The 14,045-nt window shown below is 39.9% G+C and overlaps 1 protein-coding gene across 11 annotated transcripts in view; it reads right to left on the bottom strand.

Moving 5' to 3' along the window:
* Positions 1 to 377: 377 nt before the first annotated feature.
* The window catches only part of MARK3 (microtubule affinity regulating kinase 3), a 60,394-nt gene continuing 46,726 nt past the window's right edge, over positions 378 to 14,045 (bottom strand). For 2 of the 11 annotated variants that reach the window (XM_030240074.2, XM_030240076.2), the window contains 5 exons: positions 11,032 to 11,196; positions 10,047 to 10,304; positions 7,730 to 7,756; positions 3,031 to 3,075; positions 378 to 932 (listed from right to left, as the gene is read on the bottom strand). In XM_030240074.2, the coding sequence (XP_030095934.1) occupies positions 587 to 932; positions 3,031 to 3,075; positions 7,730 to 7,756; positions 10,047 to 10,304; positions 11,032 to 11,196 (841 nt within the window). In that variant the 3' untranslated portion in view covers positions 378 to 586. The remainder of the gene's footprint in view (positions 933 to 3,030; positions 3,076 to 7,729; positions 7,757 to 10,046; positions 10,305 to 11,031; positions 11,197 to 14,045) is intronic. The other 9 variants (XM_030240086.2, XM_030240088.2, XM_030240077.2 and 6 more) reach the window with 8 other exon arrangements.

Raw genomic sequence — 14,045 nt, 5'->3', positions numbered from 1 at the left:
ATCTCATGAGATCTACTTAGAAAACAGGACTAATAATGTTCACAACCATAAATCCAAACCCTTCACACACTTTTTTCTTAACACAGCAGTGAACTGTAAACCTGCGCTTACTGGTTAATGCTTCAGTCATTTTAAATATTAACTCAAGTGTTTCCTCCTTGGCCATTTCAATTTTTAGCACCAAAATTAGCCCAAAAAGAGGTACTGGTACAGCTCGATGTCGTAAATGAATCGTTTACATATAATACTTTATATATTATACACACATACTGTACATTCACACATCCACACAAACAGGAGGCATATTTAAATGAATATATTCTGTGTTTCAATTTGTTGTCAAAGACTTAGAAGCAATGGAAATAAAGCAGAAGGGGTAATATTTTACATAGTAGGCAACTTTAATGCTGTAGTGCACTTATAAAAAAGTCCAACTCTCCCTCCCAGCTCAGCAGCTTTTTTTTTAATATCACTATTCAGAAGGATGCAGAAGTTATTGCCTAAATGTTATTCTATACATTTCCATCGGAATTCTCAAAAACACTTTAAATTGCTAACTAATTTACAACTTAACTATTTTTTCTTGTTACAGCTTTAACTCATTGGCAATTTTGGAAGCAATGTTTTTGAAAGCTATGGATGTTCCCGATATCCGCTTAAAGCGAACTCCGTTCAGGGACAGTCTTGGCAGTTTACACACCTCCATCTCCCACTGGACGAGGTTTTCTGCGTGCCCATCTCCATGGACACAGAAAAGCAAGAAACGCTCTCTTTGTTCATAGTCACAATTATTGGCATCCAGGACCTTTCGGATTTCCCTCATCATGTCATTGGGATCCATGGAGCTGGTGGTTTTCATGCTCCACGTAAAACGCAGTGACCGAGGCTTGGCTTCCTTGTTCTCGTCCTTCTGATCCACAGCTACATTGCGGCTGAAAGACAGGAATTCCGGAGTGAGCAGCGCCAGCCACCCTCCCCAGGGCCACCTTAGTGAAGCCACCACTCAATGCACACCAGAGCAGCACTGGAGGCTCTGGCTGTGGCCAAGCCCAGCTCCCCCAGCTGCTGTACACACACAGTCAGGGAAAGCTGTAGCTGGAACGAAGGAATGGCACTCACTGGGACACAACTGGGACACAACTGGCACTCACTGGATTCAGGAGCATGGGGGAAATGACCTTCTGGAGGCAGAACTACATGCAGCACCTACAACTTGATTTTAAGGCAGGTTCTGCTCAAAACTCTGCTCTTGGGCCATGTGGGCAGCTGAAACACCAGCTCTGTGCTAGAAGTTTCTGGAACATTGAAACAACAGCTCCCTGTGGCAGGAGGTGCTCAGCCCAGGCCCTGGGAGGTGCCCACTTACACAGAATGGGGTGAGCCCATGCACAAAGGTGCTGGGCATTCCTCTGCACCTCCTGCTGGGCAGCAGCCGGGAGACAGAGCCCTGGGAGGGCCCCTGGAGCCCCACAGCAGCTGGCTGCAAGCAGAAGGAAGGACAGCAGAACCAGGGTCACCCACCTGCTGCCCAGAGTCAGCCTGAGCCCCCAGACCTGGGCTGGCTCAGTTCTACTCTGGCCTCCCTGCTGGGGCGTGTTTGAGATGATCCCTAGGGACACACCGTGCTCCAAGCCCTGGGGGCTGCTCAGAGAGGAGATACTTCCTCCTGAGTTGGTCCGAAATTCATCACAAACCAACCACTGACTGAGGCAAAGTGATGAAATCTTCTGCAGCTGCAAGCTCTGCTGTTAAGTGCCTCTGAGGGGGATGTGCATAAAGAGAGCTGGAAGTCACTATTAGACATCTCTTTGACACAGCTTGTAAAGATGGTGAGAGGGTACAATTATTGCCACACTTATAAGATATGAAGCACAAAATATTAAGGGTGTGTTTCCCAAATCTGCAACTTTTTTTTTTTTTTTTTTTTTTAATAAAGAAGCTCTCCTTTTGGTATGGGTAAGTGAAGTTAAACAGGACAAAGGAAATGTTCCAGAAATTTCTAGTCTGCATTCTTCTACTTAAATTAAAATCAGTAGTCATGCAGCTAAAGAATAAGGAACTACATTTGGACCTCCAGGGACAAAACACAGATTTGCTTTGTGAATATTTGTACACTGTCAGTCACCTCTTCAAATTTAATTAAATATATTGACTGTCATACTTAATTTTGGCTAACCTAACTGGCCCCCAACCATGTAGTTAAGGTCTCATGTTGAGCCTCCATATTAAGCCAAGCTGCTCTTTGAAATAGATGGCAATGGTTACACCACATTTTATTTCTACTACCATTAAGCAGGCAATTATGAAAAAGTTAAATAAAAAGTGATAGCAAGGCCACAACTAAATAAATATATTTCTCAAATATACCCTATTTCATAATTCTTCTATTAAAAGATTTCTTGTGACTGTGAGAATCATAAGACTATGCAATGTGATTTGCCAGATGTTACAAAATTCTTCACACAAATTAAAAGAGTATTTTGTTTTAAGGTTTTAATTTAATAGGGCTGTAAGGGGCCAGGGAAACCCCCAATTTTTATTCAATGCTCAATTTATTTTTGGAAGCTTTTTCTACTTGAAAACAGTCAGCAAACCCAGCAATTTGGTAATTTCTAATATTTTTTTGATATGCTGATTCTTCAAGAAGAGTATAACATGAAAAAATATTTAACTACCTGTGATTTTGGAGATGAGAAATATCTTATCACCTTTCAGTGGTTATTCCACACATTTGCAGCCTCACTAGAGACCACTCATCTACACATCTACACGACAACAGCAAATTACAATGACTAAAATGCAAAAGAAAGAAAAACCACACAAGGAAAAAGGCAACAGGAAAGATGAAAGTTTAGAACCAAGTCAGTCAGTGCTTTAATAGCTGTTTTGCAGACAGAAATGCTTCTTTGTTTAGTTCCAATGACTTACATGAAAAAAAAGCTGCTGCCTGAAGCCACTATGCCACATAATCGAGAGAAGAAAGGTTCAAACTCACCTAAGTAACGTTTTTAACAAAAATTTTACCCTCACCTTGAGCCCTCAAATCTCCCGTTCCTCTCATATTCAGTCGGGAGCCTCAATGAAAAGAATGCAGAAGCAAAAGGAAGTGGGAAAGAGAAGACAAATCTTACACTACAATATATAATATCTGAGTAGTTGCTAAAAGATACTGCAATCATACCAAAGGTGTGTTAAAATACAAAACAACAAAGATGTAAAGAACTTGGTAGGTCAGGACAAACTCAGAAAGTAACATATTGTCAAACCAAATGGAAGTCTATAAACTTCCATTTTAAAGTTTTTAAACTGATCATAACTAATTTTAACAGTATATGTTTATGCATTAAATCTGCAGTACTCATGGAATAAATCTGAAGTTCTAAAAGCAGAAAATGTGAAAATAAAGATACAAAGCATATTGAAGTGACTGTATTATTTACTAAGTACCTCCTAAAAGAGAAATAACTCCCAAATATTTTTAGGCTAATGTTATTTATAAGCTTTATTTGGAATAAAGTATATATTTGAAAAAATCCCCATAACTATTTACAGACAAGCCTGATCACCTTCTGTATTTGCATGCTCATCAGATCTGTGTGTTCAAACAATGCCAAAATATCTTAATGCAAAAGAAGAAGATGCAGATACATTTTAACAGAACTTTAAGAGGCAAATCCAAGATTTCTCTAGCTGTGGTAACTCCACCCCAGTAATTCCACACTGATGCATCTTCCCTACCCAAGAACAAGCTTAAGCTTTCTGTCTTCTTGCAGTGCTTAAGGCTACATTGCTGGTCACTACCATCTATTGAAAGCCCAAGGTCAAGAAGAATTAAGGGGAAATTATCTTTCTCTACCTTCCCACTGTTGAAGGAGGATTGTTCAATATATCAGCATTAACTCTGCTCAGGGGGATGCTGCCTGTACACTGCTTTCATCCAGACTAAGGCACTACATGGCTTCCCTGAGCAACACAAACACTGCAGTTTGGGTGGCAGGTGTCTAGGGACAGGAATGTAAGACAGCAACCTTATTTCTGATGCAGAGTGATATTTATATCAGGGTGTGTGGGGTGTTACAAGGTGTGATTTCCTCCTTTCCTTCCTTTTGAGAGCTCTGGTGAGGGATCAGCCTTGCAAGGTGACACTGGCAGTCCGTGTCACAGGGGACCAGGAGCTGTCCTGGCACTGTGAGGGGCAGGGTGGCAGCACTGGCTGCATGGGCCACAGAACCAGCCCAAATTCAACTCAGGGGCTACTGCAAAGCAAGTGCACTTAACAGGGTTCAAAGCTGCTCAGGTGAGAGCTGCTGGTCACAGCAGCATCTGAGCAGGACCCAGCTCTCTGAGGTACCACACAGCTCATGGTACAACAGGGACAATGCCACTGGCAAATGCACAGCTGTAAGCAAAAGAGATACAGAAAAAATGAGAAGAAGACAACTGGAAATCCCAGAGCAAAGCAGGCAGTTATTGACTTTATTTTCATGAGATCTTGTGCTGCTAATCTATGGTGGATATATGAAAAGGTGGAAAACGATTTTTCATGCCTGCATATACCAAGAGCATGAAGTCATCCCCTAGGAGAGCTCTACAGGACCAAAAAAGGGGTAGGTAGGAACCACCACATGTACCAACTGAACACATCCTCCCCCTTCAGATTATTATTTTACTGGGCAAAGCCACCCACAAGTTAGAAAACACTTCTCAACTGAAAAATTAGGAGTACTTAAACTTCAGAGAGCCTTCTGTGTTCCTAGGAAGTGGAAGATGGCAGCTTTAAGAGCTGCAAACATTTACAGATTTTTGTTGGGTTTTTGGTGTTCTGTTTTGAAGCTTGCCAAAGGTTGTAGAAAATGGGAGCACAACCAGTTTCCCCAACAATGAACAGCCCTATTGTTGCTGGAATCTGTCCAGAAAAGTCTGTAAGGAAAAATCCCTAGTGATGTGGAAAAATCCCTAGTGATGTTCTGACACACTTTTCAGTTTGAAATTAAGCCAAAGTGTTCAGTTTGTAAACCACAGTACTTTAAATCTAAGAAAGGTCATTATTTAAAATATACCTGCCACTTTGAAATAATAAACATTCTCATGGAAGCCTCTCAGAGAACCCTCACTTTGCTCAGTTTTTCCATGCATCAGTGTTCCATTCATTGAGCAGGAGGAGATGCATTAAGTGACACAGAACCTCAAATGTGAGCCATTATGCCAAGCCTAGGAGAGCTGTGCCAGTCTCTCAGGGTGCTCCTTCCTTCATGACAGACATGGTTATGGTCCAGCTCTACAGCCCAGCACTGTTGCTCTGGGAACAGGCACTTACTGTGCTGCCAGGATTGTTCTGCTTGGGGTTTGAGAGTCAGAGGCAGCCCTGAGGCCTCCTCAATTGCCAATCCAACCTTCACTTCTGTGCTAGTTTATGCTCTAAATTTTCTGCTTCTGCTTGTGTTTTACATAAACTGATTTTATGGACCAAGGTGCTTCTTGGTCTTGAGAACAGAACAAATACATAGACAAGTTCTGTTCTCATTTGTCATGCCATGCTTACACATTATCTACCTTATGGTTTATGAAGGGCCTTCACAAATCTGATTGTTTCCACACATCTGTCCCAGATTATGCTGTGTTTCCTGTTCTTTACATCTTTGTATGCTGTTTTAAATATCCAAGTAAACACAAAGAAAACTGTCTAAAAAGATATTGAAAATCAACAAAAAGTGCAAGATGATAAAATAAGATCAATTTATGGAAATGGAGAAATGATGCTGCAATAAAATCCAGAACAGAGTCATTTTTGCTGTCAGAGATAAAAAAAAAGTTAAGACTTCCACAATATGCAGATTGGTAAAGACAGTGCATAGTACAAGATACATATATATATATACTCACACATATATATATATATATTTGATACCTCTGTGTACTGAGCACAATATTAAAACTCAGCAGTTTAACAAGGAGTGACTGATCATCCACTTTCATTCAGCTCCCTGGAACTGATGTTGTGGCACAATGTACACATGCTACTGGGCTACTGCAGTGCTTTCAGAACTACAGTGAGCTCAAGTAGAATTCATAGCAAATGTAGCCAGGAGAAACTGCCAAAAGCCCCAGCATTTTCAGTTTTTGTACCTACATACAGTTTAGGTATGGAGGGACACCACACATTGTTAAAAGAGAATTTAAAAAGCACACTACTCTTGTGCAGGTTGTGTAAGACTTTACAAATTTCTTATTCAATAAGACACATTCATGGAAGATGTAGCAAATATTTTCACCATGGTCTAAGACTTCTGGCCTCAAGTCAAAGGTAATTTTTTAAAAATTACCCAAAAATTACCTGAAGTCTCAAATTTAAACAATAATCTGCTAGCTTAAAACTGTACCCATATTAGCATTTCCCATCTTTCTTCAGAACAAATGTAGATGCATCCAGCTGTGGATGGTTGCACAGATCAAAGTGCTTTGTTGTAGAAGTGGGCTGCACCCCACAGCTGACGATGCACACTGGGTTAAAGCCACTGTCCCTGCCCAGTTCCAGCTGTAGGCTGAGTTGGATGGATTCTTTCCTTAACTGAGCTGTTGCTTTTCTCAAGTCGGCTGTGACAATGCCAGCCAAGCCAACCAACACCAGTTCCAAACATGGAGATGTTTGGAAGAGCACTGATTATCATCACCATGGCATGGGATTTACAGTTCATCAGGTAGGGTACTTTTAGCCTTGCACTGTACATAATAAATCCACATTCAGGCAGCAATTTACATATGGCAGGACTCCCTAATCTAAGCATTTCCTTGAAATGGTCTAACTCCGAATTACAGCCACAAGCAGAGCCTTGTATTCTGAAGGTTAAAACAGATGCCTGGCCCCATCTCCCTGGTTTTGATCAGTAGTAGGAAACTGGAAGTACCACCCTTTAAGGAGTTCCAAGCTGTGGCACAGCTAAACAGGCTATTACCAAACTCCACTGGAAAATTTACCTGCACATCAAAATTGTATAAGCAATTTTCATGAATCATAATGGATTAATGAGAAGTATAGCAGCTTGATTCATTTCCAAATTGCAAAACTAAATTCAATCCTTTGGCTTGAAATGTGAATCAGACTTCTGAGCTTTTCCCTTTTGTTGATAAATTTGCATAAATGTTGTACTTTTTGTTTAGAACTGAAGAGCTCTATTTGCACTTCAGCTGCAATTCACTCCAACAAATGCACCCCATTTGAAAATAAATATACAGCTATTGAATCTTCATTCAATCTTCCACACAAAACTTCAACTCACAGCTGTGCTCAGCTGCAGGCAATGCTTCAAACCTTTTTTTCTCTTAAATATCATAAAACAGAGATAACATAAATTTAAGAACACTTACCTTAATTTGCTTGTAACCTTATGTTTTGTTTATACTTTCATCATTGTTATCAAACACCTCATTCTTCAAACATAAGCATGCTAAGTGTATTAGTACAGAGAACAGAATTACTTTGGCACTACCAACTCTATCAAAGAAAGAAGAATTCACAAGGCATGCTTAGCATCTTGTTATACAACACAGATGGTGCCACAGATTCTTAGGTATCATCATGAGTTAATGGATTTATTCTATGCTTTCCTCTGAAGAAAGAAAGTATTTAGTTCTCAGCAGGAAGTTTAGTTTTCAGAAAACCAAGGCTAGAAAAGCCAAATCTTTTGTTAATTGCAGGAGCCACTTTTTTTTAAATATAAATAAATCCTACCTTTTGATAAACCTGAATGACATGTTTCTAAAAGAAATTAAGCCAAAATAATAATTAACAAAAAAATTTATACAAAATAAATTGAAAAAGGCATTTAGAGCGAAACATGCAAAAATATCTCATTTTAAATGCACAATTAAATTACACTTCAATACATTCTCAGATTAGGCAGATGACTTAGGGGCTGAAGAGTCAAACTCCTGGCACAGTAAATTTCAATTTTTTCTGGGAAATATGTAACCAGTATTTATTATGAATTAAAATATGTACTGGTGTCAAAACACTTTAGAACTTGAAATCTGCAAGGTCAGATAAAAATATGCCTGGATTTTCTTCATATATTTACCATGGAAAGCAAAAATCAGTAACACTACCATAATTCTATCTTGAGCATCTTCAGAGTTAGTGTTCTTTCTTTCTTCATAACATTAGGTCAGCCATGTTGTGCTAAAAACTCCCTTAAATATTTAGCTATTTTAGTGGCAGAAGCTGTAACAATTGCCTACCCCAGAACATAAGTAGTTCCTAACCAAAAGAATTCTGATTCCCCATAGAGAATGATACAATAAATTAATGAGTAATAAGGTTAAAAAAAAGTCTATTTAAAAGGAAGAAACATAACCATGTCCTTCAGTGGCACTATCCAGCTCCTCAGTAGTTTGTACAGCACTGAATATAACAGAGCCCCAGCTGCAAGAGATCCTCCAAGAGCAAACTAATAGTCTGTAACTGTGCTGTTGTGTTACAAATGCATGTTATTTAATCAAGTCCAGATGGAATTTAAACTACTGTCAAAAGTCGTGGGGAAAGACTTCTTCAAGAAAACCACACTGCACTGCAAAAGCTGAAACTCTTTGAATGCTGCCTAAACAACTAAGTGAAAAGTTTGCATGTTCACAGTTTGAGCATCCACATTTGGAATGTCAGATGGAAAATTAAGTAAGGATATTACAAACAAAAGTACAGAAAGAAAGACATGCCAAAAGGATGTGGCTGATTAAGACTTCACTTGACATAAAGCAGATGGTTTAACACTTAAAAAAATATTAAAATTAAACTTCTCTCTCTCAACATAAAAAGAAGGGGAAAAACCCAAACCAAATTTCCTAGAGCACAGTTTTTCCCAGAGAAGTGTTACCTGGCAGAGAACTGAGCCAATTAAAACATTTATCAAAGGCCGGACTCTCACGTTCTTGTTTTGCAAAGAAGCAACTTCTACATTTTTAAAGAAGTTCACTCTCTAAACCATTTGTGAAAAACTGGAGTGTGGCTTGACACTGTTTCGTAGGAATTGGAGACTGCAAAGGTGATACTGAGAGGAAGGCATCCATAGTCATAGACAGGAAGGAAATGGCCTGCTGCTGACGTGGTATAAGCTTAAAACAAAAACTAGCAGGCCAAGATCAGAATGATCTTGTCCAAAAAACTTCACCTGATAAGGAGTGTACAAAAGCTTGATGATTATCTTACAGCAAAGACAAACAAGCTCTCAATTCTGCAAATGCAAGCTGTGGAGATCAATGGTCTGAAGCGTGTGGTATGGGAACTGACAGGTTTTAAATAGAGAAGGGGAAAAAAAATTCAATAAATAACACATGGATTTGAAACTAGAAGTTCAGTTAGAATAAAAATTGTTAGTGCAGGAGCAAGACCTGCTGAAGCTTGGCTTTGGCTGGAACACCACACCTTCACACCTAACACAGAATCTGCACAAGAACTAAAGGCCAAAGTAGGAATAAATTTTTTAAGGTTTAACCAGACTCCTGCCTAGACTGAAACACTAACACTGCCATGATTTTAAGATGGCCTGTGACAGCACTACTGCCAACAGAAGCTTTTGTCTCCTGCCCCTTCCTTTTCACCTGTGATATTTCTATTTCTGTGTTGCCAGCAAGGTTATGCTGTAAATACTGATGGACTAAGTGACTGGGAAACACAACCTGAGCTTCTAATGCTACATCAAATATCCAGACTGGGCTCCTAGTTTATGCCATCTACTGATGGACTATGCAGCCACTAGGCAGCTTTTCCAACTGAGCTGAAATGTTTCATCTCTTGCAGACATTAGGCTGAAGAGCACAGAAGAAACAGCACAGACCAAACTGTCTCCCATTTAATCCCATTTGACTCAACTCCCAAAAACAAATGGCTTCTGTAACCAAAATGAAAAAAACACAAACAACTGCATTTGAAGTTGCAGATCTTCAGCCATTAATCAGTGAACGCAGATAAAAATCACCTAAACAATGAAGTGTTTCTACTACAAAAAGGAAAAAAAAAAGCCAGACACGCTGCACTGGCATTTGAGGAGGCTTACCTTCTGGTGAGCTTGGAAGTGAGTTTGCTGAAGAGGTTGGTGGAGCCGCGGGCGCGGGTCTGCGAGAGCGGCGTGGCCTCGTGGGACAGGCTGGGCGAGGCGGGCGGGCCGTTGTAGGTGGCGGTGCGGCGCTCGCGCAGCTGCCCGTGGAACGTGCTGCGGCTGGCCGTCCCTCTGGGGAAACGAACACGGTCAGGGGTGGTCGCACTGCTAATGCTGTGGGTGGAAGCAACGGGAGTTCTCTGATCGGGAATAGCGCTAGGGCAGAAAACAAAACAAAGAAACCAACGCTAGAACGCCTTCGCACGGGCACCGCGGCTCAGCAGGAAACACAAAACGCTACGTTCTACGGTAAAGCATAAGCAGACACTTTGAAATAGGCCGAGGTTGGAAATACCAACATTATTACAGCACCGTATGGAATCAAAACTTGTAAGAGTTAGGACTAAGAGGCTGCCGAAACAGAAACCTACATAGGCAGAAAAGTGCAACAGGAGTATCCTGGAAGAGACCAGATAAACCAGGCCTACAGTGTTTTGCTGAGAAGAATGATAAAAGAATAGAGCAGCAAAGTTTCCTCCCAGGAAAGAGAATAGGTAACTTTAATGTCTCTCCCTCCACGTTCTGTGCATACATCTTTGAAAGTCTTGCTAATTTGAAAGTATCCTACACAAAATTCTCTACAAGCAAACCGCTCCAAGTAGTGAAGTCCTTCGGGATACACAGTTAAAGTCTCCCACAAACTTTGACAATAGGGAATGTCCAATACTCCTAACAATAGGAAAAAATTAAGGTTCACTATTGCAGGATTATGTCACAGACAGCCTGACACACCACAAGACAAATGTAAACGAGACTAAAAAAATGAAGAAAACACACATCTTGTGGGCAAAATATACTAGAACAATCTAGGACTAAAGTTCCACAGCACAAAGTTAAGAAGCAGTGGGTTTAAGTTAGTGTCACAACGATTTCTGGTTCTTACATAGGCCTGAAGTTATCTGCGCCATTGTCTATTGGAGGCAACATCATCTTCGTGTGCACAGAGGCTGACATGGACATCGACTTCTGATGTCGCAGCCGAACACTGGAGAAGGATGTGGTACAAACTGAAGCAGGGCTAGCTGCGTAAGCGAACATTTCTGTCAGGCTGCGAGGGGGTTTGGGTTCAGGCAGAGGCAGAAAGAAGAGCATGATGGACCAACAACAAACTACTGCATAGAAAAAAAAAGCAAACTTTTCCTTCTATTAACTGGTTTATCAAAGAACACGAACTCTAACAGCCCTCCTCCTCTAAGTACAGCAGTAACTGCCCTACACTCCCCTTAAAAAGCATCCTTACTTACATGGCACTGCACATCTGTAAGTGCCCATGCTCTTACCATTAGCATTAGTTTGCAGTGATACCCTCCTTGATGTACAGAACCTGAATAACTCAGAATTCTATGCCAAAGCTCTATGATAAAGCACTGATCTAACTTGTATTGCTCTTAACAGTAAACAATGCATTAAAACCCCCACCAAATGCACTTTCCAAAAGACTCATGATAGCTCCATTACTACAGCAAAATCCTTTGTTTTCAGAATGTATCAGAATGTTAAAAGAAATTAGCGAAAGCTGGGCAAGCTGTTAAATCTACATCAGATAACTGAGAGACTTCACAGGTACAATCAAAACCAAAAATACCATGATCTTTAACAACTCCAGAGAGGCCAAAAGAAAAAGGCTGCTAATAATGAACCTGTAAGTGTAGTAGGCACTGAATGTGCTTGCTGCTCCCTGAAGAAAGAAGAATGACTGTTGAAGAGCATCTTGTATTGCTTTGACCATGAACATTAAATTTGCCAAATTACCATTCAGGCTTTGAAGGAAAGTATAGAGCACTGTCTTAGCAGAATGGCCAGTAAGCTGCCAGCTGCATGGTTCAAATAGGAGAATTACATTTAGTTATTTGTTTAGGACAAAATACTCTTTGCAGCCTTCACATTATCTAGTAATGATAAGGATAGGAGAAAAGTTAGAAGCCACAAGATGTTTTGGGCCTTTCAGACCACACCATCACATCATTTATTTGAAGTTTGCTTTAAGACAGCCATAATTCAGAAATTTTGCTCGAGGTTAAGAAGTCCATACTTCTCTGTGACAGTTTCATGACACTGCATGTTCACTTCCAAGTTACTTCTTGGTTACACACAAAGCCTCAAGTCCTGTTACTGAATTCTGGTACATCAGACTCTGGAGACAAAAATGCTAGTGCAGCTACAAGTGTCAGCTCCCCCACTTCTCAGGCTTGGCTCCCAAAGCACCAGTGTAAAGCACCACACAGCTCAGACATCTGAACTGCTAGCTAAAATGCTTAGCAAAACATACTTGGTTTTGGTTTGTTTTTAACTTTTCAGGATCTGAAAAACTTCACCTGAGTCATGCATGCATCTCAACAATGCTGAATCCATCAGGATGGCAACTACAAGCACTACTTACAATGAAGCCTTCAATACAGGCCCAGCATTTACATTACCCCAGGGTTTTAAGGAATTTTTAGAAAATGAAAATTCATCTCAAAACTAATACCCTGAAGTCACAAAACTGGTCACTAGTCCCTCAAGCTCTTCCAGCTCATTTCCTCTATATTTACTGCAAAAGATAAAGAATCTAGTTTTACAATACAAGACCCAAATTTTTAGTCACCTGCCTCCAAAAATGTGACATCTAAAGGTATCACTAAAGGACCTTCTCCTCCTCTGATGCTTGGCTAGAAATCAGCTTCTTTGGATTACTAGCCTGGGAACACAGGAACAGTGAACTAACAATCACCAATTAGTGCCAAGGCTTATTAAAAATCCGAAGCTGTTGTAAATCATTTGTGTTACAAATGATTTAAAGCAATTGCCTATCATTATGAAGAGCATTTCATGAGTCCCCAAGTGTGTTAATTAATGCTCAGGCTTTGGAGGAAAGCCAAAGGAGCTGTCTCCAGCAGAACGCCTGTGTCAGCCACACAATGTGTTAAAGAGAGATGAGAGACTCAGAACTCTTTGCTTCTACCAGTCTGGCATGGGTCTTCAAGACTACTGTCTCCAACAGCAGATCTAGTGCCTACTGATTCTTTAAAGGTTTCATACTTTCAGAAACAGTGCCCTCTCAGAATTCAATGTGCGAGATAAAGGCAGAATAAGCAATGTTTTAATGCTTTCTCTACAGAAAAAAATAGAGATTTTAAATGTGTGCATCTTGCCTTTTTGGTAAGTCTCCCAAGTCTTCAGTGAGTCACAGTCAGTATCTGAGTAGCTATGGAAAATCTAAAATCTAATCTGTAATAAACCAATTACAGCAATTACTCTAGCCTGTAACATTTGCCACCAACAGACATTTCAAAAGCATAGAAGTAATTTTTAACTAAACCTTGGATATGTACAAAGCCCAGGTTCAACTTCGGATCTTGCTTTACAGAAGAAAAAAGAACAAGTTTCTAGAGTTACTTTCTGCCAAGCTGAGAGTACAGTGTCATTAAAGATTAATTCAGAAGAGCCAGTCCCATCAATCACCATGTTGATTTTTCCTGCATTAAAGGTCCCTGCACTTTATGTGATCAGTCAATGCTTTACCCAGTTACAGCAACAAAATACATTCAGATGTAAATTCTGTGCCAAAGCATGGTAATTCTGAAACTGTGCCAAAATGAACATGCAGTTTAGTATTGAAGCATTTCAGACAATGAAAGGTCTCCAGCTGTAATACAATTAGCAATGCATTCTCATTACCTTTTCTGTTTCTAACCCTCTATAAAAAGTAATGAATGTAATAATAAAAAATGCATGATAAAAGCTATAAAGACATTTTTCACCCATGCAAATATAAATTCTCAGACATTATTTCATTATTTGAAATAATGACCCAAATAAGGCTAGTTTATAGAAAAAGCAAATGATGCTTAAATATCATATTGACAATAAAAAGTAAATTACAGAAGGATAACCAATTATGAATATAAACCACAA

The sequence above is a fragment of the Serinus canaria genome, chromosome 5, assembly GCF_022539315.1.
Source record: "Serinus canaria isolate serCan28SL12 chromosome 5, serCan2020, whole genome shotgun sequence".
Classification (NCBI taxonomy): Eukaryota; Metazoa; Chordata; class Aves; order Passeriformes; family Fringillidae; genus Serinus; species Serinus canaria.
This window is presented reverse-complemented; position numbering and strand designations above follow the sequence as displayed.